The sequence below is a fragment of the Erithacus rubecula genome (genome assembly GCF_903797595.1).
Source record: "Erithacus rubecula genome assembly, chromosome: 27".
Classification (NCBI taxonomy): Eukaryota; Metazoa; Chordata; class Aves; order Passeriformes; family Muscicapidae; genus Erithacus; species Erithacus rubecula.
In genome coordinates, this window is record NC_136679.1 from 52741 (window position 1) to 79361 (window position 26621).

The 26621-nt window shown below is 55.0% G+C and overlaps 1 protein-coding gene and 1 long non-coding RNA gene across 2 annotated transcripts in view; both read left to right on the top strand.

Moving 5' to 3' along the window:
• Window positions 1-26621, top strand: part of LOC306812851 — a 70684-nt gene that overhangs the window by 13269 nt on the left and 30794 nt on the right. The gene's annotated exons all lie outside the window — the stretch shown is intronic.
• NGFR (nerve growth factor receptor) lies at window positions 3899-13187 on the top strand (the record flags this gene model as incomplete). The annotated part of the gene is made up of 6 exons (XM_079327739.1): window positions 3899-4009; window positions 6848-6989; window positions 10130-10489; window positions 11888-12131; window positions 12404-12561; window positions 12886-13187. The coding sequence occupies exons 1-6, from the start codon at window positions 3947-3949 to the stop codon at window positions 13185-13187; spliced, it is 1269 nt and encodes a 422-aa protein (XP_079183865.1). The 5' UTR covers window positions 3899-3946.

Below are 26621 nucleotides of genomic sequence, written 5' to 3' on the forward strand. Positions count from 1 at the left end.
TGGATGGATGGATGGATGGATGGATGGATGAATGGATGGATGGATGGATGATGGATGGATGGATGGATGGATGGATGGATGGATGGATGGATGGATGGATAAATGATGGATGAATGGATGGATGGATGGATGATGGATGGATGATGGATGGATGGATGGATGGATGGATGGATGGATGGATGGATGGATAAATGATGAATGGATGGATGGTTGGATGGATGGATGGATGGATGGATGGATGGATGGATGGATGGATGGATGGATGATGGATGGATGATGGATGGATGATGGATGGATGATGGATGGATCCATGAATGAATTCCTCAAGGGTGAAAGCAGGGAAATGCATCGCACACCTCTGCCAAAATCACCCATGGATCACCCATCGATCACCCATCAATCATCCATCAATCATTGATCTTTCACCAATTTATCACCGATCATCACTGATCAATCACCAATCACTGCTCAATCACCGCTCAATCTCTGACCAATCACCAATCAATCACCAATCGATCACCCTCAGACTGTCACCCTTTATCCCCGCCCGCTCTACATTCCCGATTTTCCCATTCCCGGTTTCCCCACTCCCGTTTTCTCTATTCCCGGTTTCCCCATTCCCGGTTTCTCCATTCCCGATTTTTCTCCGGGGTTTTTTTGCCTCTCTCGGGCACTGGTTTCCTCTCTGGTTTTTTTTTTCCTCCGGTTCCTCCAGCCCGGCCTTATAAGGGCCCGAGGATTCATCCCAGAGCGCGGGGTGAGGGATGGGGGGAAAAAAAAAAACAAAAAAAAACACAACAGAAAAGGGAAAAAGGAAAAGGAAAAAAATGGGAAAAGGGAAGGGAGAGCTGCCAGAGAGGAGAAAGGAGATTTTTTTTTTTTTGTTTTGTTTTATTTTGTTTGTTTAGGGGCCTTTTTTTTTAATTTGGGGGGGGTTTGGGGTTTTATTTTTTTTGGTTAGGGACGCTTTTGTATTTTTGTCTTGGTTTGGTTTGTTTTTTTGGGGGGGGGGGTTTAGTTTGGGTTGGTCTTTTTGTTTGGGGGTTTTTTAGTTTTTGGTTTTTGTTTTTGGTGGGCTTTTTGTTTGTTTTTTCTCAGGGGTTTTTTGTGGGGTTTTTGCCATAAATTCCCCTCCAACACATGGAGATGGGAACTCTCCGATACCTCCCCCACCTCAATTCCACGACAATTTTCTTCCTTTTTCCCCAAAAAACCCGATTTTCTCCACCCCCCTCTCTGCCCAAGTCCCTTTCTGCCCCACAGGTTTTCCCCTCCAGCTCCCAGCCCCGGCGGTGGGAAATGTGAATTTATTATTCATTAATTCATCTTTATTTTTATCTCACCATCACCGCGGGCTCGGCGCTGTCGGGAATTTCACCTCGGCTTTAGAGTAAAATCCATAAAAACTTCACCCTGTTTAACTGGGTTTAAGGAAAAAAAAAAAAAAAAATCCCCTGGACCCTTCTGGGAGTGGCTGGAGGAAAATTTGAGAGACCCCAAAAAGAAAAAACGAGGGGGTGAAAACACCTCCACACAATATTTCCCTCAGCTCTAATTGTTTTCTTGTTAATTAATCCCATTTTTTCTGCAGGGAAACACCCCCGTGAGGACCCCTCAGCCTGAGGAGGAAAATCAGTGGGGTTTTTTTTTTTTTAATTATTGAAAACTGAGCCAAGTCCTCCCTGACCCAGCTGATTTTGGGTCCCCAAAAAACTTTTTGGGACTTCTTCCTCCCTCCCCCACCACCCCCCCCGCCCCCACTCCAGAGTCAACAGCACGTTAGTGAATTTTTGGGGTTTCAACATTCCCACCCCAAAAAACACCCCCAGAGCCTTTGGGTTTAATTTGGGGTTTTTTTTATTTAATTCCGGAGGTGACTCCAGAGCTTCCAGCGGCTCTTTGTCACCTCGTTGAGTTGGGAAAGAGACGCAACTTTTTTTTTTTTTTTTTTTTTGTTTTGTTTCGTTTTGTTTTGTTTTGTTTTGGAAAACCACGCGGGTGAAATTCGGTGCAGAATTCCAGGAGTTTCTTCTCCAGAGGGTCGGGATGGAAGCGGGAATTTCCCCTTCCCTGGGCACAGATGGAGCCCAAATGGGCTCGGCTTTTCCAGGGCTGGGATTTTTCCCTGTATCATTCCCAGAGAGGAGGAGGGGGAGGGATTTATCCGAGGGAAACATCTGGATTTGCCACGTGCTGCGGGATCCCGCGGCTGCTGAGAATTCTAAGCTTGGAATCCCCAGGTTTTTGGGGCCAGAATTCCTGGGGTTTTGAGGCAGAAATTCCCAGGATTTACAGGCTGAAATTCTGAGAATTCTTAGTTTGGAATACCCAGGTTTTTTAGGCCAGAATTCCTGGAGTTTAAGTCATAACATTCTCAGGATTTTGATGCCATAATTTCCAGGTTTGGGGGGCCAGAATTCCTGGAGTTTTGGGGCAGGAATTCCCAGGGTTTGGGTTTTAAAATTCCAAGATTTTGAGGCTGAAATTCCCAAGGTTTTGGGCTAAATTTCCCAGGATTTTCAGGCTGAAATTCTGAGAGTTTGAAACCCCTGGGGGGCGGAGCCTCTCCTATGGGGGCGGGTCCTTTTCCCATGGGGGCGGGCCCTCCTCTTCTGGGGGGCGGGGCTGCTGATTAGGATCCCTATATAATATATATTAAAAAAGGATTGTGGATCCAGAATTCCTGGGGGTTGGGTCATAAAATTCCCAGATTTTGGGGCTAAAATTTCCACATTTTTGGGGCTGAAATTTCCGGGGTTTAGGGCTGGGTATTCCAGGATTTTGAGGCCAAAAAATTCCAGGTTTTTGGGGCCAGAGTTCCGTGAGTTGGTTGGTTTCTTTTGTTTTTTTTTTTTTTTCCAAAGTTTTCAGGCTGAAATTCTGAGAGTTCTAACCTTGGAATTCTCAGGTTTTTGGGGCAAGAATTTCAAGGGTTTGAGCCATAATATTCCCAGGATTTTGGGGCTGAAATTCCCAGAATTTTTGGGTTGGAATTCTAAATTCAAAGCTTGGAAGTCCAGATTTTGGGGCTGGAATTCTCAGATTTTTGGGCTGAAATTCCCACAATCTGGAGCTGAAATTCCCACATTTTTGGGGCTGAAATTCCCGGGGTTTAGGGCTGGGTATTGCAGGATTTTGAGGGGTGGGAACAGGGGGATTTTGGGAGCCCCAGACGCACCTGAAGAACCCGGAGCGGGGAGGAAACGCACGCGAGGCCAAATCCGCTGTGCCGTGGCCACCGTGACCACCCGGAGGCAGCGACAGCGAGTCCGGGCCCATCCCAGTGACACCAGTGACCCCGCGGGGGTGACACAGGGCAGAGTCACGCTGTGACAAACGAGGGTGGCACGCAGGGACTTTTTTAGGGACCGCAGAACGCCCTTGTTGGTTTTTTATCTTTTTTTTTTTTTTTTTTTTTTTTTTTTTTTTTTTTCCCGCTGTGGAGGGAGGGCAGGATGACAAAGATTTAATTCAAACCCCCCGCCGCGTGTCCCCCCTTCTCTCTGGGGGCCCCTCGGTGTCACCCTGGGTGTCCTTTGGTTCCCCCACCAAGGGCTGCGGTGGCGTCGGGGACCCCACCCCGGGGACAGACGGAGAGGAAGGGATGGAAGGACGGACAGACAGCACAGGAGGGAAAAATGATGGAGAGGATAAAGAAGCGAAGGGATGAAGATCCCGGGCGGGATAAGGAGCGAGCGCACCCCATAAACGCTTCGTGGCCAGCGGGGGCGCAGGGGGGGCTCGGGCTTTGTGTGGCTCGGCTGCTCCGGGCTGCTCCGAGGACGGCGGGGGTGGGGGGGGGGGGGGGGGGGAGGAGGAGGAGGAGGAGGCGGAGGAGGAGGGACTTGCAGCCTTTTCTGGCCGCCGCCGCGGCGGGGAGCGGCAGAGCGAGGGCAGAGCCCGGCCGCGCTCTCGGGGGTGTCACCGGCCCCGCTCCCCCCGCGCCATGGCCGGGCTCCTGTCGCGACTGTCGCTGCTGTCGCTGCTGTCGCTGTCGCTGCTGAGGGCGGTGAGTGCGGGGAGGGGACACCGAGGGATGGAGATGAAGGGTCCCGGACGCACCGGGGAACCCCGGGGGGGACGGGCAGAGGTTTTTGGGGTGCGGAGGGAGAGGGCGCGGGGACCTCCAACCCCTCCGAGCTGCCCGAACCTCAGTCCAGGGGAGCGGGGGCAGAACCCCCCCAGTGCCTTCATCCCCCAGAGCGGAGGCTGAACCCCTTTTCCTCCTGCCGTGCGCCTCAGACTAAAAACTTAGGGGTGCTGGAAATGGGGGGACAGCAGAGCCCGGAGCCGGGGAAGGGGGATCCAAACCCGCAACGGGGCTTTTTGGGGGGTTAGGATTTGATTTGGGGTCCTAGGAAGGGGTTGGGCAGGAGGACACCCCTCGGACAGGATTGTGAAGGTGGAGGAGAGCAGAGCTGGGGGGGTCCTTCCCCCCAAAACCCCCCACGAGATCGGGGTGGCCAAACCGGCCCGGGAGCGCTGTGACAGCGGGGAGGGGACACCGGGGACAGCGGGGAGCGGGGGCTGCTACAGTGATGTCTCCAAATCGTCACTTCACGGGGCGGGGATCACCTCGAGGGGTCTGGTTCTGCTCTGCGGGACCCCAGGGAACAGACCCCAGATGTGCCCACCCAGATGTATCCACAGCACGGAACCACCCAAACCCCGGCACCCTCCGAGACCCCCGGGACCCTCTGAAATCCCCGGGACCCCCGCCTGCCGCTCTCGCTGCTCGGACTAGACTCGCCAAAACTCCGGGAAGCGCCGGGAGCCGGGGTTTGAGTGGTTTAGTCCGGCGGTGCTCAGCCAAGAGAGACAGAGTTCCCCCGCCGGGCTCGGGGACAGCTGGAGCATCCCCATCCCAAAATCCCATCCCTAAAATATCCCATTCCCTGCCTTGTGCCAGGCGCTGGAAATCCCGCTCGGAGCGGCTTCGTCCTGAGCCAGCAGCGCCTGCTCGGGGCTCCAGCCCCCCGAACACGGCTCCAAAAACAATTAAAAGCTTCCAGAGGTGTCGCCTGCACCCCCCGGGCCGGGCCAGCTGTCAGGATGTTTTATGGCGTTAATACCCGCGGCTTTGTCACCGGGAGCTGCGCTAATCGCGGCCCCATTTCCGCCGCCCTAACGCGGACCAGGTGCCCCCTCCCAGCCCCGGGAGGCTCCGCGCCCCCAGACCCCGCAGGGAAGCCCCGGGAGCGAGGGGGGGGGGGCGGCCACGGCACCTGGAGCGGGGAGTTTCCCGCAGGAATCGGGGGCAGCCGCGGGGGGGGGTGGCGGTGGCCCCGAGGAGGGGACAGGTGGCCACAGAGCGCGAGCGGGCCCGGCCCACGCGGAGCTGCCGCTGGCAGCTGCGAGCAGCGTGGGAGAGCCGGAGGGGCCGGAGAGCTGGAAACTCTGGGGTTGGGGGAAGCTCTGGGATCGAGGGAAGCTCTGGGAGAGCTGGAAACTCTGGGATCGAGGGATGCTCTGGGATTGCTGGAAATTCTGGGGTTGGGGAAGCTCTGGGATGCTCTGGGATTTTGGGTTTCTCCGGGTTTGTGGGAAGCTCTGGGGCCATGGGATGCTCTGGGATCATGGGAAGATCTGCGAGAGCTGGAAATTCTGGGATTCTGGGATGCTCTGGGATCTCGGAATCCGCCTCACCCCAAACCCCTTCCCAGGTGACATTTGGGGGTGCTGGGAAGATTCCAGGTGTTCCAATCCATTCATGTCTGCTCAGAGAGGGAAAAAGGGGCTGGGAAAAGGACTTGGAATAAGGGTCAGGAAAAAGGGACTGGAATATGAGCCTGGAATAAGGGTCTGGAAAAAGGATGTGGGAAAAGGATCTGGGATAATGGACTGGAGTAATGGTCTGGGAAAAGGGTTTGGGAAAAGAACCTGGGATAAGGGTCTGGAACAAGACTCTGGAATAAATATATGGGAAAAAGCCCAGGAAAAGGGGCTGAAATAAGGATCTGGATAAAGGGTCTGGGAAAAGTCACTGGAAAAACAGTCTGGAATAAGGATCTGGGAAAGGCTCTGGAATTAGGATCTGGAGCAGGGCTCTGGGAGAAGGAAGGGGCTGCCAGGCCGGGCTGGCGGGGAGCGGGGGGAGCGGCGCTGGGTAATTGGAGCACTTTGTCATTCAGCTGCCTGGAATTGGCGCTCCATTGTCTCGGCCCCGCCGGATGCGGAGCCGCATCGAACGCGGGGACGCGGCCAAGGCGCTGACGAGGCCGCCAGATGCTCCCCAGAGCCTCTCCCGTCTCCTCAACCCCCCCAGAAAATCAGCCGTGGGTGGGTGGTCGAGGGATGGTTCTGCCTTGGGGCTGCGAGAAAAGGGAGCAGGAGGAGGTTTGGGAGGGCTGGGGCGTCCTGCATCCCATAATCCTAGCCAGGAGGGGTTTTGGGGTTTTTTCACCCCCACCCCAGCTGCAGAGGGGTGGCCTGGGGGAAATTTGTGGCTTCCAGGTGTGGTGGCAAGGAGGTCCTAGTGCTCCCGCAGTTCCTCATTTCCATCTCGTTTCAGTTTTTTGGAGTTTTTCTCGGGGGCAGAGGTGTAGCCCAGGCTCTCCAGACCCTCCATCGAGGCAGGGATTCCTCCTCTCTTCTCCCCCCCGCTCTGGGCTGGGAAGGGCTGAGCCCCCGGGGGCAAGGACAAACCGAGGCCACCTCACGCCAAACCACCGCCGGGGGCTCTCCCAACTCCTTGCAGCCGCAGAGCTCAGCAAATTCTGCAAAATCGCTTTTTTTCCCCCATAAATCTGTGTTTACAACCAGCAGGATGCGCCCAGGGCTGCCCCTGTCCCTTTGTCACCCCTCCCAGGTGGCAGCTGTAACCCCCCCGGCTCTGCTCTGCCCTCAGGGACCTGCCAGGGGCTCCAAGGACGATTGTGCCACCAACCTGTTCACGGCCAGTGGCGAGTGCTGCCGTGCCTGCAACGTGGGTGAGGGTGTGGTGCAGCCCTGCGGGGTCAACCAGACGGTGTGTGAGCCCTGCCTGGACAGTGAGTACCCCAAAAACTCCCTGGCCACTGGGGACAGCGGCTGCAGGGGCCCCAAGTGTCCCCTCATTCCCTGCTGGAGGTGTCACATCGTTCCCAGGAGGGGTTTGGGTCGGGTTAGGGGGAAAGGATGTGTTAAAGTGGGAGATTCTCCCCCCAAAATGGGAGTTTGGGCACAGTTGGGTGGGTTTTAAGTACAGGGTGGGATTTGGGGTGGTGCCAGTCTTTGGGATTGGGATATTCCCGGATTTCCTGAACACCAGAGTCACCCCAAAGATCCTCCCTGTCAATCCCACCTCTGTCTGAGCTGGGATCTGTTGATCCCAGGCTCATTCCCAGCCCCAACCCTGCTCTCTCTCCACCTGCTGGGCCAACATTCACCCCAAAAATCCCCCACCTACCCCGACTGACCCCACACACACCCATGGGCACACCTCCCATTTATTTCATTTTTATTTTAAACCATTTCTTAAAATCCCAGCAAAGCTGAGGAGAGAGACGTGAACTGTGGGAGGAGAGGGGGAACAGTGATTTCCAAGGATGATTCCTGTGTCCAAAACTCCAGGAATGGCAGTTTCAGTTTGGGAGTTGTGGTGCCAGTTTGGGAACAGGAGTGGGGCTGGGAGGGAGTGCAGAGCAGGAAGAGGAGGCAGAAGAGGAAGAGGAGGAGGCAGAAGAGCGAGGGCAGGGCTAAAAATACCTCAGGAATCGATGGATGGAGCTGCATCCCTGTGCCCATGAGGGCTGGATCCCAGTTAGGGATGGATTCCCCCTGCCCCAGTTTGGGGTTGGAATCTGCCCCAATCTGGATCTCACCGAGGGAAAACTTCCTCCCCACCCTCAGCTCTTCTCTGAGAGAGATTTTGGGGTGTGGAGGGAAGGAAACCTGCAAACACTGCAGCCATCCCTTGCTGGGATGGGGAGAGGGTCTGGGGCCCTGGGTCCCCCTGGATTGCTCTGAATCCCCCTGTATTTCTCTGAATCCCCCCCCCCCCCCCCACCGTATTGCTTTGAATCCCCCTGTATTTCTCTGAATCCCCTGAAATCCCCCCCAGACCGGATCCCTGGGGCCGGGCAGGCAGAGGCAGCCCCGCTCCCGGCACAGCCTCCTGCATCCCCGGAATGTGGGCACGGCCCAGGGCCGGATCCCCACCTGCGCCCCGGGCACTGCCTTGGACACGCTCCCGAGGAGTCGTTATGGAAAAAAAAAAAAAATATACAACCAAAGCCAAACCCCGGGGGAGTTCAGAAACCATCCCTAAAGGGGGGTTTGTTGTAATTTCCTCCTTTTCCCCCCCATTCTGCCCCCCCCCCCCCCCCCCCCCCCCCCCAGTGCCCAATTGCTGCCTCATGATTTATTTATCTCTCTCTGCCGTGGGATGAGGGGGGGCCCGTTTGAATCTCGGCTGTAATTGCTGGGCTCGGATACCTTCGTCTGCCGCTGCAAATGTGCCCACTCAGCCAAAAGCCTTTCCTGGCCACTTCCCCGCTCTAATGGGGCCCATCAATAATTCAGGATAATGCGAGGGATGAGCCCAGGTTAATGGGAGCCGCGTGTGCCGCCCCGGGGCTGCTCTGGCGTGCGGGGCCACTGCCGGGCCACAGCTGGGCTAGCAGCACCAGGGACAGCGTGCCCAGGGCTGCCACACCCCTGGGAGGGTCCGAAGGGTGGGGTTTGGGGTAGTGGGAGGTGTCCCTGTCCAGGGTCTGGGTGAGGTTTAAGGTCACTCCTGACCCAAGGCATTCCAGGATTTTGGGATTTCACATCCCCCGGTGTCCTCTGGAGATCCAGGGGAAATCTCGGGAGGGGTGCAGGATGCCCAGGCACAGGGGAAAAATCCTGTGGATCCGAGGCTGGGATGGAGCTTCCATCCCTCCTGAGGGCTCTGGGTGCTTCACCCCCCTCTGGAGCATCCCAAAATACCGGTCCCAAACAGCCCTGTGCCCAGGGAAGCTGCTGAGAGCTGGAATCACCAATCCCAGCTCCATCCCTGCCCCATCAGGGATCAGCACGGGTCTGGCTCGTTCTCCACCATCCCCAGGGCTGGAATTTCCATGGATGGGGGAACAGTGGGATGGGAGCAGCAGCTGCGCCCTCCAGGACGGCCCTGACCCCTCTTCCGGGGCTAAAAATATCCCCAAATTCCCGCGGGAGCACGCAGAGCCGGGCGCAGGGATTGATTTCCCTCCCGGCAGGATGAAACTGAAGCCGGGGTCGGGCAGAGTCAGCCACTCCGAGCTGTCACCTCCTGTCCCCGTCACAGCCAGAGGGGGGGACAGCGACACGCGGCCCCGGGGACCCCCGGGCAGGACGTGGAGGAGAAAGTGATGGGGTGGGAAGAGCGGGGAGCGCCCGGAGGTCGGGAATGGGAATAAAAAGGGGAATTAGAGCGTGGGTGAGAGCGGGGAGCTGGGAATTGCGGTGGGGATGGATGGGGTGAGGAGGAGGAGATGGGAATGGGAATGGAATGGGGTGAGGAAGTGGGAATGAGGTGAGGAAGTGGGAATAGAATGGGGAGGTGGGAATGGGGTGAGAAAATGGGAATGGAATGATTGATAGTAGGAATGGGATTATAGTGGGAATGGGATGAGGAGATGTTACTGGGAATGAGATGAGGAAATGGGAATGCGGAGATGTTAATGGGAAATGGGATGAGGAAGTGGTAATGGGGAGGTTCTAATGGGATTGGAGGAGATGTTAATGGGAATGGGATGGGGAGGTGGGAACAGGAGATGTTAATGGGAATCTGGGTGTGGAGGGATGCTCAGAATTGGGAGTTGCTGGGGAATGGGGAAAGCATTAATTCAGGGGAACTGGGGCCTTTGGTGGCTGCTCGGGGCTGGGAAATCCTGCAGGAGTGGGGAAGGTGCTAATGGGAATGGAGAGCCTGGAGGATGCCAGAACTGGGAATTCCTGCAGGAATGGAGAAGGTGTTAATGGGAATGGAGAACCTGGAGGGTGCCAGAACTGGGAATTTTTTGAGAATAGCCCAGCTATTAACAACAACCCAAGTCTGGGCAAGCCACAAAGCCAGCACCCCTCTCCCCCTGACCCCACAGAGCAACACCAGAATCACAAACCCCAATCCCACCCCAACCCCGGGGACTGCCCCCAATCCCCGCCCCACCCACTGTCCCCGCAGGCGTCACCTTCTCGGACACGGTGAGTGCCACGGAGCCGTGCCGGCCGTGCACGCAGTGCGGGGGGCTGCAGAGCATGTCCGCACCCTGCGTGGAGTCCGACGACGCCGTCTGCGTCTGCGCCTACGGCTATTTCCAGGATGAATCCAGCGGGAGCTGCCGGCAGTGCGGCGTCTGCGGCGTCGGCTTCGGGCTGATGTTCTCGTGCAAGGGCTCGCAGGACACGGTGTGCGAGGAGTGTCCCCAGGGCACCTTCTCCAGCGAGGCCAACTTCGTGGATCCCTGCCTGCCCTGCACCACCTGCGAGGAGAACGAGGTGCAGGTGCGCGAGTGCACGGCCACGGCGGACGCCGAGTGCCGGGGTAAGGGCGGCATTGTCACAGTGTGTGTCACTGTCACAGTGTGTGTCACTGTCACAGGTGTGTTATCATTGCCACAGGTGTGTGTCATTGTCACAGGTGTGTGTCACTGTCACGGGTGTGTCAGTGTTACAGGTGTGTTATTGTCACAGGTGTGCTGTCACTGTCAAAGTGTGTGTCACTGTCACAGTGTGTGTTATCATTGCCACAGGTGTGTGTCATTGCCACAGGTGTGTGTCACTGTCACACGTGTGCTGTCACTGTCACAGGTGTGCTGTGTCCAGGGTGGCTGTGTCATTGTCACAACTGTACAGTGTCATTGTCACAGCTCTGTTGTGTCCAGGCTGGCTGTGTCACTGTGACAGCTCTGCTGTCACTGTCACAGTCACAGCTCTGCTGTGTCATTGTCACAGTTGTGTTGTGTCGCTGTCACAGGTGTGCAGTGTCATTGCCACTGCTGTGCTGTGTCATTGCATGGCTGTGTAGTGTCATTGTCACAGCTGTACAGTGTCACTGTCACAGCTCTGCTGCCCCCACTGGGGAGTTCCTGGTGGGGCTGCCCAGGCGTGGCCGGGTCTGGGTTTAGGGTGTGACATTGGGTGCGAGAGAAAGGAGCTGGGGATCCCTCACAGTCACCATCAGCATCCCAAACACGGCTTCAGCCCCTCGGTAATGGGGGAAACGGGGAGAAATGGGGGCAGAGCCACAGTCAGAGCCGTGCTGAGCTCCTGGGAAACTGGGATGCTCCATCCAGAGCTGCCCCATCCAGATCTGCCCCAGTCAGAGCTGCCCCAGCGGTGGCTCCCCGGCACAGCCCGCGGCGGTTCCGGGCGGCAGCGATGTCATTCGTCACTCGCTGTCCCATGAGAAAAGCTCTTTGTCCTTTGTCGAGGTCGCCGCCGGGCGGGGCAGGGGCCGCTCCCGCCCAGGGGTCGAGTAAATGGAGCCACAAGTCAAGGGCACAGCGGCGGCTTTGTCTGCAGGGAGCGGCTCCAAAGGGCGGCGGGGCGGGACACGGCAGGGCAGCAGAGGCCACCAAGCCCTTGTCACCAATTCCTCCAGTGTCACCAACCCCCCTGTGTCACCAACCCCCTCATGTCACCAACCCCCCTGCCACTAATCCCTCCAGTGTCACCAATCCCAGTGTCACCAACCTCCCCTGTGACAGCACTGTGGCCCCAGGGGCTGGCAGGGCAGAATTCCAGCCTCACATAATTCCAGCACAATCCCAGCACAATTCCAGCCTCACACAATTTTTCTTTTTTTCACATTAAAACTTGTTATTATTTTTATCCTTCCTTCAGATTCTACATTCAAAGATCTTTCTGTTATATCTGTAAAACCTTCCTGCCAACTCCTTCTCACCCTCATCCCAATTTTCCTCCCCCTGCACCCTGGCAGGACTTCACCCTCGCTGGACAACGCAGCCCCCGGCCCTGGGGGGCTCTGAGAGCCCCGAGGTGGCCACCAGGGAGCCGCTGAGCACTGAGGGCGTGGCCAGCACGGCGGCAGATGTGGCCACCACCGTCCTGGGCAGCTCTCAGCCCGTGGTGACCCACGGGAGCAGTGACAATTTGATCCCCGTGTACTGCTCCATCCTGGCTGCTGTGGTGGTGGGGCTGGTGGCCTACATCGCCTTCAAGAGGTGCAGGGGGCAGGGACGGGGGGTTGGGGAAGAGGATGGGGATTTGGGGGGCAGGAATGGAGGGTTGGAGATGGGAATGGGCGTTTGGGAGCAGGGATGGGGGTTTGGGTGGCAGGGAGAGGGATTTGGGGTGCAGGGACAGAACAGAACACAAATCAGAAAATGGGAGAAAAGCAAGAAAATGGGACAGAACCCAGGGAACAGGACAAACCCCAGGGAAGGTGACAAAGCCCTGGCAGTCCTAGTGACGCCCCCTCCCCCTGCCCCCGGAGGTGGAACAGCTGCAAGCAGAACAAGCAGGGTGCCAACAACCGCCCGGTGAACCAGACCCCATCCCCCGAGGGGGAGAAGCTGCACAGCGACAGCGGCATCTCCGTGGACAGCCAGAGCCTGCACGAGCAGCAGCCCCCCGGGCCTGGCCAGGGGCCAGGTGAGACATGAGGGGCACCCGGGGGGTCTGGGGGTAGGCAGGATGGTCTGGGGTGGGCAGAGATGGTCTGGAGTGAGCAGGAGTACCCTGGGGTCAGCAGGGATGTTTTGGGACGGACAGGGAAAAACACAGATGGACTGGGATGGACAAGGATGGTCTGGGATGGTCTGGGGTGTGCAGGGACATCTCAGAATGGAGAGGGACACCCTGGGATGGTCAGGAATATCCTGGAGATGGACAAGGATGGTCTGGGGTGGGCAGGGACACTCTAGGATGGACAGGCACACCCCAGGACTGCACCTGACCCCACCTCTCCTCTCCCAGCCCCCAAACCCGACGGGAACCCTTATACAGCGCTGCCGGCCAGCAAGCAGGAGGAGGTGGCCAAGCTGCTGGGCAGCTCGGAGCAGGACTCGTGGCGGCAGCTGGCGGGCGAGCTGGGCTACCAGGAGGAGCTGATCGCCTCCTTCACGCGGGAGGAGTCGCCGGCCAAGGCTCTGCTGGCTCACTGGGGGCGCCGCGAGTCGGCCACGCTGGAGGCGCTGCTGGCCGCCCTGCGCCGCGCCCAGCGCGGGGACATCGCCGACAGCCTGGCCAGCGAGTCCACGGCCACCTCCCCCGTCTGAGGGGTGGCCCGGGAGGGGTGTCCCCGCCCCCTCTGGGCGCTGCCGGGGTGGGGGAGGCGATGCTGGGGCGGCTCGTCAAGTTTTGGTATCGGCTCGTCCCCGTGCCCACCCCGCCCGGCAGCCCCTGAGGGGGTTTTTGGGGAGGGTGGGGGTGGGGTGAGCCCAAATTCTGGCTGTGGTCCAGATGGACAGATGGACATGGAGTGAGCTCTGTGCTCTCGGCCCTCTCCTCCCTGGGGCTCCTCTTCCTCCTGCACCCCCCAAAATCCCCATACTTTCCCCAAAAACAGGGAGGGCTCCTCTTCCTACTGCCTCTCCCAACACCCCCAAATCACCAAAAATTACCCCCCAAAACAGGGAGAGCTCCTCTTCCTCCTGCACCCCCAAATCCCCCAAAATTTTCCCCAAAAACGGGGAGTGCTCTTCTTCCTCCTGCTCCCCTCAACACCCCCAAATCCCCAAAATTTTCTGCCCTCCTACACCCCCAAATCACCCCAATTTTCCCAAAAAAAGGGGGAGAGTTCCTCTTCCTCCTGTCCCTCCCAACACCCCCAAAATTTTCCCCAAAATGAGGAGAGCTCCTCTTCCTCCTGCCCCCATCAAATCATCCAAATTTTCCCCCCAAAACAAGAAGGGGTCCTCTTCCTCTTGCCCCCCCTACACCTCCAAATCCTCCAAATTTTCCCCCAAAGCGGGGAGGGTGTGGCTGGAGAGCCCTGGAGCTGCTGGGCTGGAATCTGGGGGGCTCTTGAGGGGGTGGCGAGGAGACGACTCGGCTTCCTACACTGTGAAATTTGGGGGCGCAGGGATTTTTGGGACTGGGACCAACCCCCGGACGGGGAGGAGCAGATTTAGTGGGGGGACACTGAGGGGACACCAAAGGGACACTGAAGGTGCTGACCAAGTGCCTGCCCCACAGGGACACCCCCAAGGGTTCCGCTCCTCCTGTCCCCAAAGCCACCCCACCACCACCATTGCACTGTCCCCACTGTCCCCTCCCTGCTCCAAAGGGCTCCTCCGTGCCAGCACTGTGCTCAGAAATGTCCCCAAATGTCCCTGTCCCCACAGCACCTCCCCTGCCAGGGGACATTGCTCTCCAGAACTCCCCCAGGGCATTTTGGGGGTTTTGGGGTGAGCTGGACGGTGGCCCTGGGCTGGGGAGTGTCCCCTGAGTGGCCACTGGGCTCCTGGTGATGTCACCTGAGTGGTCATTGTCCTGGGGAATGTCACCTGAGTGGCCACCAAGGTGCCAAGGATGTCACCTGTGTGGTCACCGAGCTTCTGGTGACGTCCCCTGAGTGGCCACTGTGCTGGGGAACATCCCCTGAGTGGTCACAGGTCTGGGGAGTGCCACCTGAGTGGCCACTGACCTCCCAGGGATGTCACCTGAGTGGCCACCAGGCTCCTGGTGATGTCCTCTGAGTAGCCACTGAGTTTTTGAGGATGTCCCCTGAGTGGCCACTGGCCTGGGGAATGTCCCCTGAGTGGCCACCAAGGTCCCAGGGATGTTCCCTGAGTGGCCACCAGGCTCCTGGAGATGTCCCCAAGGACATGCGGCCCCTCCCATCCCCCGGGATCCACCCAAAATCCCCCCGAGGGCCGGGCGGGATTTTCCCCGGCTGTCAATCGGATTTGTGCCGTTTGTCCGTGTCACTCCCTGGGGACAGCGCTGTCCCCTCCCCCATCCAGGCGGGAATTCCCATCCCAATCCTTCATTTCTGGCCTTAAAAACTCGGGGGGGAGGGGCAGAGAAACGCCCACCCCTCCCCAAATCGGCAGGGTTGGGATTCAGGATTAATTCAGGATTGATCTGGGATTAATTCAGGATGGATTTGAAATGGATTTGGGCTGAATTCGTGATGAATTCAGGATGGATTTGGAATTAATTCAGGATGAATTCAGGATGAATTCAGGATCGATTTGGAATTGATTTGAGATGAATTCAGGACTGATTTGGAACGGATTTGGGATGAATTTGGGTTGAATTCGGGATGAATTCAGGATGGATCTGGGATGAATTTGGAATTAATTCAGGATGGATTGCAGATGAATTTGAGATGAATTCTTGGTGGATCTGAGATGAATTCAGGATGAATTCCACATGGATTCCATCACTGGTGATCTTCAGGTTGTTCCCATCAGCCTGGAATTTTTTGGAAAAGCCAGTCCAGGACAAACTGAGGATTTGAAATGCTCGGGTCCAAATCCTCTCCTGCTGGGAATTCTTTTCCTCAGGACAAAGCAGCTCTCAGGTTCTCACATCATGGAAAAGTATTTCGGCTCCCAAAATCCTGAAAATCCAATTTTCACACCCGAGGGAACTGGGACCAACTCAGCACCCAAAGAGGAGCCGGGAGCTGCCTCAATTTTCCCCTGGCTGAGGGGAAAAACGTGAATAAAATTCCAGAAACACCAAAAAACCCCCTCAAACCCAGGGCGGGGGAACCCAAGCCAATGTCAGAACTCGTTTTGTGTCGTACAAACCCCGTGTGTCCCCCATTCCCCCCTCTGTAGTTCCAGGGCCGGGTTCTTAGGAAGTAGAAGGATTTTTGGGGGGATTTTTGGGGGGATTTTTGGGGGGTTGGGGGCAGCATGAGCCGGGGGGTGCACGGGGAAGGCCCGGGGGGGTGGAATTTGGAATGTGTCCGTGTGTATCTTTGGGATGCCAATAAAGAGCATCGCTGTGGCTGCCCCGCTCACTTCTTCCCACTCTCCCAAAAAAACCAATCAACCAAAAAAACCCCAAACACACAAAACAACAAACAAAAACAACAAACCCCCCCCCCCCAAAAAAAAAAAACCACAAAAAAAAAAAAACAAAAAAAACACGAAAAAACCCTGGAAATGCAGGATGGGGAAAATCTTCCAGTGGCTTCCTGATGGGGATTTTCCACTTTTTTTTATTGCTCATCCTGTTACTATTTCTATTCCCTGTATCCCATTCCCACTCCCATTCCCTATATCCTATTCCTGTTCCCATTCCCAGCCCTTTTCCTTTCCCATTGTCATTCTCAATCTAACTCCCTGTATCCCATTATTCCCATTCCCAATCCCATTCCTGTTTCCATCCCCATATCACATTTCCATTATCCCATCCCCAATCCCATTATCCCATTCCCAGTATCCCAATCCCATTCCCTCCCCTATCCCCACGGCCCCACAAACGATCCGGGGTCTATAATTTTGATCAATCCTTTAATTGGATTCCTGGGGATAGGGGCTGGGAGGAGTAGGGAGAGGAACAGGGGACAAGGATCCTCCTCTGATCCCAAATCCCAGCCTGAATTCCTGGAACATCCTCTGATTCCAAATACCAGCCTGAATTCCCAGAGAATCCTCTGATCCCAAATCCCAGCCTGAATTCCCAGAGCAGGAAAAGCAGAAAATTTCGTGTGGGGGATCAGGGATCACAGGAGGAGAGGGGAAAAAAATCGGGATATCAGGAATAAGATCCAGAAAGGAGCCGAGGGAAAATCCCTGGAAAAACTCCTTCCCGTTTTTATGGGAATCTGGGGAGGGCCAGAGCTGCTCAATCCCACATCTGCTGCCAGGACAGATCCTGGATCCAGAGGGAAAAATCCCAAAAATCCTCTCCCAGCACCAGACCTTGGGGAAAAAAAAAAAAAAATCGAAATTAAACTCCAGGGAGGAGCTTTTCACCCAAGCCCCGTGGAGGAGCCAAAACAGGGCTGGGAAAGGAAATTTGGGAAAGGAAATTTGGGAAGGGAAAGTTGAGCTCCCGGCCCAGCTGCCAATCCCAAATCTCCCGGGAATTCCCTCCCGGAAAACCTTTCCCGCAGGTTTTTTCCAGCCGTTCATCCCGGATTTGGGGGGTTTGGGCTTGTTCCCAGTCCCGGCTCCAGCCCCCGGCGGGATCGCGATCAGCTCCCCCCGATCCCCCCTTCCTCTCCCGGGGGAAATCTGGCTCCCAGATGGAGCCGCATTCCCAAATAATGGGAAGCAGTTGGAGCAGAGCGGGCGGGCGTTGCTTTATCACCCCGGCCCGAAACTGGGGCCGGGGATTTTCCAAAAAATCCCGACACCAGGACCCCCCTTTACCCCCTTCCAGGACCCTCCTCTATCCCCTTCCAGGACCCTCCTCTATCCTCTTTCAGGACCCCGGGAAACCCGGGAATGCCCCCCAGGCTCTCAGCAGGCGCTGGAATTGGATTTAATTCCAATTTCCTGCTCTGCAGCGAGGGCTGAGCCTTTAATCCCCCCCACCCACCCCGCGCCTCCTCCCGCTCCCTTTTCCCTTTTCCCAGCCCAGTCTGGGATCAACTGGGAGACGGAGGGATTTGGGATCCTCTGGGATGGGGAAAGAACCCCAATTCCCTCCTGAGAGGGACACAGAGAGATTTGAGATGTAAGAAAAACCCAAAGAGTCCCAAATTCCCACCTGGGAAGGACTTGGAGGGATTTGGAATCCTCTGGGATGGAAGAAAAACCCAAAGAACCTAAAATCCCTTCTGGAAGGGAGAAGAGAGAGATTTTGGGTCCCCCAGGATGGAGGAAAAACCCAAGAGCCCAAATCCTCTCCTGGGAAGGACTTGCAGAGATTTGGGATGGAAGGAAAACCCAAAAAGGACAAAATCCCCTCCTGGAAGGGACACGGAGGGATTTGGCTGGATTTGTGTGGGAATCAGGACAGGATTTTGTGGGAATTTCGAAGCTGGAAGTTGCTGGGAAAATTTTTCCTCCCCAGCCGGGATTTGTGCAGGAAGGAAAGAAAAATCCCGGAGCTTTTCAGCAGGAAAAAAAATACCCCAGCTGAGGATGAGGAAAAAAAACTCTCCATAAATCCCCCCCCAGCCCGGGATCATCCCAAAAAATCATCACCTCATCCCAAACAAAGCCCAGAACCGGCGCGAGGGGAAACTTTATCCCGATTTCCCTCGCCGCCTCCGCGCGGGAGGAGGTTTTGCGGGAATATTCCCAGAATCGGAGTTTCCAGCAGCTGACGCTTCCCTGGTTTCTGTCAGCTGCGGGGGCTCGGGTTCCCGGCGAAAGGAAGAGACAAAGGAGTTAAAACTCGAAATCTGAAATGGAAACCCGGCATCCTGTTTGCTTAAAAAAAAAAAAAAAAAAAAAAAAAAAAAAAAAAAAATCTGGGAGAGGGGGCAAGGCTGGAGTCTCTTCCCTGTGCTGAGGGGTGTTGGGTTAGAAAATGGGAGAGGGGAAGGGAATTGGGGAGGTCAAATTCTCACCTGGGAGGGACATTGAGGTATTTGGGATGCAGGAAAAATCCAAAGAGCCCAAATTCTCTCCTGGAAGGGGCGCGGGGAGATTTGGGATGGAGGGAAAACCCAAAGAGCCCAAAATCTCCACCTGAGAAGGGTATGGAGAGATTTGGGATCCTCTGGGATGGAGAGAAAACCCAAAGATCCCAAATCCCCTCCTGGAAGGGGCACAGAAGGATTTGGAATGGAGGAAAAACCCAAAGAGCCCAAAATTCTCTCCTGGGAGGGGCACGGGGAGATTTGGGATGGAGAGAAAACCCAAAGAACCCCAAATTCCCTCCTGGAAGGGGCACGAAGTGGGGAATCCCACGGGATTTGGGATATTTGGGATGTTCCCCTTTCCCCCATTTCCTGGAGATCCCTCCGGGCCATTCCCGGCTCAGCTTTTCCGGGATGGACCTGTCCCGATTTCCCTGGAATTTCTCCAGGTCCCGATTTCCCTGGAATGCTCCCTGCCCGAGGGAAGGAATTTCTCCATTTCCCCCTCCCAGGTGATGATCGATGATCGGCTCTGGGTTGATTGATTGATTGCTGATTGATTGGAGCCATTTCCAGTAAGTTCCTCGGGAATGGATTCCCAGGGATCGATGGATGGTGGGAATTCTGCCGCCCTCAGCAGGACCCTTAATGAATCCCTAATTCCTGCCATTGAATTAATCTGTTCCCTGGGGTTAACCCGGATTTGGGGTTCACGTCTCCACCCCAAAGCGTTCCGAGAGCCCGGGACTCGCCTTGCCCCGGGCGCCGCTCCCGGCCGGGGGCGGAGGGATGGGAAAAGCAGCTGGGAGCAGCCCGGGCACCGCGCGGGAGGTCCTGGCAGGAGCGGGGGGTCCTGGCAGGAGCAGCGGGAGCGGGATCAGATCCCTGTGCCACGACACGAATGTCCCGGCCCGGCCTGAAATCTCGGAAAGAGCTCAGATCTGTCCCAGTTCTGTCCCAGTTCCATCCCAGTTCTGTCCCTGTATCACAGTTCTGTCCCAGTCCAAATTCTGTCCCAATTCTATCCCAGTTCCACCCCAGTTCCATTCCAGTTCCATCCCTGGGATGAGACTCTGCAGCCCCGATGCTCCCGGGACATTCCCACTCCCCATTCCTGTCCAAATCCATCCCCTTTTCCCAGCTGCCCCCAGGGGATGTGATCCAACAGCACCTGGACCCACCAAAACCCGAAGTGAATCCCAATAAAAATCTCATTTCACTGAAAATCCTGAGTGAATCCCGATAAAAATCCCATTCCCACTGAAAACCCGGAGTGAATCCCAATAAAATCCCATTCCTGGTTCCGAGGGCACAGCAGTAATTCCAAAGGGAAATAAATTCCAGGAGCAAAGGCGGAGGCGCTGTGGCTCCAGGGATGCCGAATCCATGGAAAATTCGGATAATTAATTAGGATCATTAGGATAATTAGGGAGGGAGGCGGCCTCTGGCAGCGCTCCTGCCCTCGCTGGGATTTGGGTTCCAGGAGAGAATTCCCAACCCATCCCCAGGATCCTCCCCCGGATGTGGGAGGAGAACATCCCAAAATATCCAAGAACAGCCCAAAAATGTCCTAAAAGGTCCCAAAAAAAATCCTAAAGCATCCCAAAAATTTCCTGAAACATCCCCAAGAACATCCCAGAGCATCATAAGAACATCCTAAAGCAATCCAAAAAATCCTGAAACATCCCAGAACGTCAATATCCCAAAATCATCCCAGAACATCCTAAAACATCCAAAGACATAAAAAAAAAAAAAAATCCTGAAACATCCCTCTAAAACATCCCAGAACATTGAAAGACACCCCAAAACCATCCCAAAAATATCCTAAAACATCCAAAAAATATCCCAGGACATCCAAAATCATCCCAGAAATATCCCCAAAAAATCGCAGGGCATCCCAAAACATCCAAAGACACACCAAAAAAATCCTGAAACATCCCCAAAACATCCTGAAAACATCCAAGAAAAATCCCAAAACGTCCCAAAAACATCCCAGAAAACCCCCGGGCCTCCCAGACGTCTCATTAATTAGGGGAGCTGTAATTAGCGGGCTGTAATTAGCGGCTCGCAGGCAGGGCCAGGGTCGCCCTTGGCTCCCGGGGGATCCTCCCCGTTTGTTTGTTTGGGGATTTTTGGAGGATTTTTCTGCTGTCCCGACCCCGATTTCATTCCCTGAGTTCAGCCCTGGGCTGGAGTCCTATAAATAAATATCCTTGATTGTTTCTTGATTATTCCTTGGTTATTCCCTGATTATACCCTGATTAATCCCTGCAGTTTTCCTGGATCCTGCCCATTGCCCAGCCCCAGGGTTGTTTTTCCCCAAATCCAGGGATCCCGAATCCCCTGGAAGGACCCAAATCCAGGGATCCCAAATTCCCTGGAAGGACCTGAATCCTATCTGGAGATCCAAACCCCCTTGGAGGGTCCCAAATCCAGGAACCCCAAATCCCCCTTGATTAGAGATTTGAGATTCTTGGGGCCACTTGGAAACACCTGGGGACACTTTCGGGGACACTTTTGGGGACACGTTCCTGGTTCTCTGCTGGTCACGACCCCGAGCCGGGAGCGGATCCCAAAATCCTCGGGAATTCTCAGCTCGGGAAGAGCCGGGATGAAAGAAAGCCCCGATTGTGGGGCCGGCCCTGAGTCACATCCCGACCCTGAACGGTCCCTTTGTCCCAGCACTGCCCCAAAATGTCCCTTTGTCCTAGTCCGGCTCCGTCCCAACCTCGGGAATTCCGAGATTCCCGGGAAGGAGCAGCCGGGGAGACTCCGAGGATCCCAAATCCCGCTGGAGCCGCTACTGCGCCCCCAGAACTGCACTGGCACCGGGATTTGGGGTGTCATGGGCCAGATTTTGGGGTGTCGGGTCAGATTTTGGAGATCCAAATCCAGCCCAGATTCTGGAGTCCCAGACCGTATTTTGGGATTCCAATCCCGATTTTGGGATTCCAGATCAGATCTTGGGGTTTCAGCCCCGATTTTGGGATTACAGATCAGATTTTGGGGTTTCAGCCCCGATTTTGGGATTCCAAGCCCATATTTTGGGGTGCCATCCCGGATTTTGGGGATTTCAGCCCAGATTTTGGGGTTCCAGCTCCGATTTTGGGATTTTAGCCCAGATTTTGGGGCTCCAGATCAGATTTTGTGATTCCAGCCCCGATTTTGGGGTTCCAGCCCCCCATTCCCTCCCTGGATTTGGGACCCGATCCCTCCATAGGATCCCGCCCAGCCTGGGATCCATCCAGGAGATTTGGGTTTTTTTCCTGCGGAAATTCCGAATCTCCCCTTTCCCCGGGAGCTTTGGGATGTTTTTCCCTCCTCCGGCATCAGCCGCGCTCGGGCTCGGGTTTCACCTTCGTGCATTTCCAGGATTTTGGAGCCGCCGTTCCCAGAAACACCCGGACACAACCCCGGGAATCGGAGCCGGGATCCGCGGGACCGGGCTGGGAAGGGCTGGAAATGGGAATTTGGGACAGAGGGACAGAGGGAAAGGGAAGAGGGATGAGAGAGGGGCTGGGAAAATTGTCCCTGCTTCAACCTGGGGGGGAATCCAGGGAAATTCCCACTGAAATCCATTGGAATTTCTATTGAAATGGGGGAAAATCTATTGAAATTCCCACTGAAATGTGGAAAAATTAATTTAAATTCCCACTGAAATGAGGTAAAATCCTGTGAAATTCCCACTGAAATACATTAAAATTCCCATTGAAATTCCTATTGAAATGGGAGAGAAATCCAGTAAAATTCCCACTGAAATGCATTGGAATTCCCATTGAAATGGAGGAAAATGTATCTAAATTCCTACTTAAATGTGGGAGAAATTCAGTGAAATTCCCACTAAAATCCAGTGAAATTCCCACTAAAATCCAGTGAAATCCCCAGTGAATTCCCTGTTCCAACTCTAGGAGCTCCTGGATATCATGGAGAAATCCACTAAAATTATCCACAAATTTTGGAATCACTGTTTTTAGGACTTCCAAAAAATTCCACAAAAATTCCACCAAAAAAAAAAAAAAAAAAAAAAAAAAAAAAAAAAAAAAAAAAAAAACCAAAAAAAACCCAAAAAAAAAAAAGGATGAAGGAATTGGGAGCTCAGGTTGTGTTGGATCCGGAGTCTTTGGAGTGGGTGAATCCCAAGTCCTGGGAATTCCAAATTCTGGAAATCACAAATCCTGGAAATCTGAAATCCTGGGAATCCCAAATTCTGGAAATCCCAAATCCTGGGAATCCCAAATGCGGGGAATCCCAAAACTTGGGGTTGGATCCCAGGATTGCGAAATTCGCGCTGGAATTCAGCTCCATCCCCTCGACCCCGCCACCCTGGGAGAGGGAAAAATGAGGAAAACTTCCCCAAAATCCACAAAACCCAGAAAAATCTCCAAAGCAATGACATCACCAACCTGGAAAAGCTCGGTGTCCCATCAATAACCATTAATTTGGTTAATTAATTACCGGGGTTAATCACGGCTGAGTCAGCGCTCGGACACCGATCCCAATTTTTTTACCTGGAAAAACCATCCCTGGATTTATCCCAGCAGAGCTGAGGGAGAGGAAAATTCATTTTCCAGCCACAAAAATTCCATTTTTTCCCACGGAACTGTGGCTTTCCTCCACCCTGCTGAGGGTCCTGGCAGCTTTTTTTACTTCTTTTTTTAACGTTTTTCCCGAAGAAAATCCCCAAATTTTCCCCTGAATTCCCAGCTCGGGGAGCTGCCAGATGTTTTCCATAAGTAACCAACCAAGGAGAGCACAGGAACAGGGAAAGCAAATCCAATTAGGCCGGAGAAATTCTCTGGAAAGAAGCTGAGCTTTAATCAGCTCCGTATCCAAAAAAACCCAGATTTTAGCTCCGAATTCCTCTGTTTTGTTTTTTTTTTTCCAGACAAAACCCAGCTGGGTTTGTCCCCATCCCTGTGTCCCTAAATCTCCGTCCAATTTCCTCATCCCAACCCTTTGAAAAAGAGAATGGGAATATATGAGAAAAAACATTAAAAAGCAGGGGAAAAAAAGATTTTGACAGAAGGGGAAAAGCTTCCATTTCCGCGAGTTAAAATTGATTTTTTTTCCCGCTGCTCGCTGGGATTTTGGCTCCCCTGGGATTGCGATTTGCAGTGTGGCTTTCACTCAAATGGACAATTTGTTGATTTAATTCATGAAAACCGCAAAAACCACAATGAGAGAGGCCCCGGGGGAGCGGCAGGAACTGCGAGGGGATTCCAAACCCCCAAAAAATCCTTCACACCCCTTTCCTTCACACCCCCTTCCTTCCTTCCTTCCTTCCTTCCTTCCTTCCTTCCTTCCTTCCTTCCTTCCTTCCTTCCTTCCTTCCTTCCTTCCTTCCTTCCTTCCTTCCTTCCTTCCTTCCTTCCTTCCTTCCTTCCTTCCTTCCTTCCTTCCTTCCTTCCTCCTTCCTTCCTCCTTCCTTCCTTCCTTCCTTCCTTCCTTCCTTCCTTCCTTCCTTCCTTCCTTCCTTCCTTCCTTCCTTCCTTCCTTCCTATTCCTTCCTTCCTTCCTTCCTTCCTTCCTTCCTTCCTTCCTTCCTTCCTTCCTCCTTCCTTCCTTCCTCCTTCCTTCCTTCCTTCCTCCTTCCTTCCTGTCCTTCCTTCCTTCCTTCCTTCCTTCTTCCTTCCTTCCTTCCTTCCTTCCTTCCTTCCTTCCTTCCTTCCTTCCTTCCTCTTCCTCCTTCCTTCTTCCTTCCTTCTTCCTTCCTTCCTTCCTTCCTTCCTTCTTCTTCCTTCCGTCCTTCCTTCCTTCCTTCCTTCCTTCCTTCCTTCCTTCCTCCTTCCTTCCTTCCTTCCTTCCTTCCTTCCTTCCTTCCTTCCTTCCTTCCTTCCTTCCTTCCTTCCTTCTCCCGCTCACCCTTTTCCCAGCCCGTTTCCATCTGCGCGGCTCCCGAGGGAGTCTGGCCCAGGCTCCTCCCCCTCCCGTTGGAAACCCACCCGGTGCTGGGGGAAAAAACCCGAGAATTCTGCACCGGGAAGAATCCCCTCAGCTCTTCCCTGTTTTTTTCATTTTCCTGATTTTCCTCCCGTGGAATTCCCAGCGCAAGCGGAGCTGGAAAAGGTAGCGAAGGGGAGAGCTTAGCCTGGGGAAGGCAGGAATTCCCAAAACCCCCCGGGACTCCCCAAATCACCCAGGACCCCTCCCCCAGAGCCCCCGGGATTCCCTGGGCCGGATCAGAACCGAAGGCTGGAAAATGTGGGATCAGCCTGGGAAATGTGGGATCAGTTTGGAAATGTGGGATTAGTCTGGGAAATGTGAGATCAGTTTGGAAATGTGGGATCAGACCGGGAAATCTGGGATGGGGTCAGAGGTCGCTGCCGGGAGCGGGGGCAGAGTAATCCCTGGATGTTGGGAGGGACCCTCAGCGATGGAATATTTGGGATTATTCTCAAAACTATTCCTAGAATATTTAGGATTATTCCAGGAAAACTCGGGATTTCACCCAGAGCAGAAGGGGTAGGGTGAACCCCTCCAGTGCCACCATGGTCCCCCCTTCCAACACCCCCAAATCCCCCAAATTCCGGAACCCCTGGTCCAGATGTTTTTTGTTGGGTTTTTTTTCCCCGGGAATTCGATCCCCGGCGCGGAACCCCCCGCTCGGCCAGCACCGGCCGCCCCCGCCTTGGAGCATTCCTAGATTTCTGCTGCAGATCCGGGACCCTCTGGAATTGCCGCCCCCCGCCCCCTGGCCAAGCACTCCAGTGCAAAGCGGGAATTTTGCGCTCGGCGCTCCGGGATCCTTCTCCTCCCCAAAGGCCGAGAATTCCCGAAATTTTCCCGGATTGTTTGAATCCCAATCCCAGGCGGTTCCTGAGCCAGGACGGGTTCCGGTTCCTGCCCATCCCGGGGCTGGGAATGCGGGGCGTAACCCGGGAGGTGCCCCATGCCCTTTTCCCCCCTTTTCCCCTTTTCCCCCTTTTTTTATCCCGGATTTCTCGGGCCGGGATGCGCTGTGGAACCCCAGGACCCTCCCCTCCTCCGTGGGTCCCTCCCTGCAGGAGAATGGGATTTTGTTCCCCTCGAGGTTTTGGTTTCGAAGCTCCGGTTTTAGATCAGCCTCAGGCATGGGGAGTTTTGGGTAAATTAATGTTTTATTTGGAAAAAAAAACCCTGAGTTTTATGCTCCAAACTCAGGGAAGGACTCCAAGGCTCATCGCTGCACAAACATCGCTCTGGCACAGCTCCGCTTTCCCGGGGTCACTTCTCGCCCCCGGAAGAGGGGAGCCAGAAGAGGCTCCGGTTGCCTCTCGGGTTATTTTTAGGGAATTCTAGTCCCCAAAAACAGGGTGGGAAGGGAAATCAGAGCCGCCCATCCACCCTCGGCGGGACCCGTGCGTCTCCTCGGCCCCAAATTTCCCAGCGCAGCACCCCGAGTTTTTCCCTCCACTGTTCACTCCCAAAAACCCAAAGGAGAGAAACCCAAAAGCTCCGGGGATGAGAAATGAGCGCGGGGAAACGGGACGGACTCATCCGTGATGGTCCCGGTTATCCCGGGATAAACAGGATTTGTCCTGGCGGGATTTATCCCGAGAAATCTCAGGGTGGGAGGGGGGGATTCGCTCCCGGGCTCTCTGGGCTCCTCTTCCTCCTTTATTTAGGGAAAATTCCTCCGGGAGCGGCGTTGTTTTATGGTTTGGGATCCAGCAAAGCAGCCCGGGCTGTTCCAGAGGCGAAACCGAAGCGGTTTTTGGAGGATTCCACACAAAAATCCGGGATCCAGCCCGACTGGGAGCGCCCATCGCTCTTAATCAAGCTCTGCATTAATTACTGAGCTCCCCGCCCTCCGCTGGCGGGGATTGAGGGATGAGATTCCCATTCCTGCCGAGTTTCCTTTAAATGATTTAAAATCCTTTAAATCCCGGGAGCTGCTCTCGGGCGGTGCCGCCTCTCCCGGCACATCCTGGGGCTGCTGGGATTTGCGGGATTTTGGAGCCTGGAGTCCTGCGGCTGTTCCGGCTCTGGGGACATCGGGATGCGCCCCCTCCTCCTGCAGGGCACGAGGGGACCGAGCCATCCCAAATCCCACACCCCCACCCCACCCCCCCCGAGATCCCCTGGAATGCGGCTGGGATGTGTCGAGGTCTGTGGGATGTTCCCGGAGGAAAATCGCGGAATTTCGGGATGGTTTGGGATGGAAGGGACTCAAATCCCAATCCGCTGCTCCCAGGACACTCCCAGGCATGGGGGAGATTCCCAGAGAGTCCTGTCA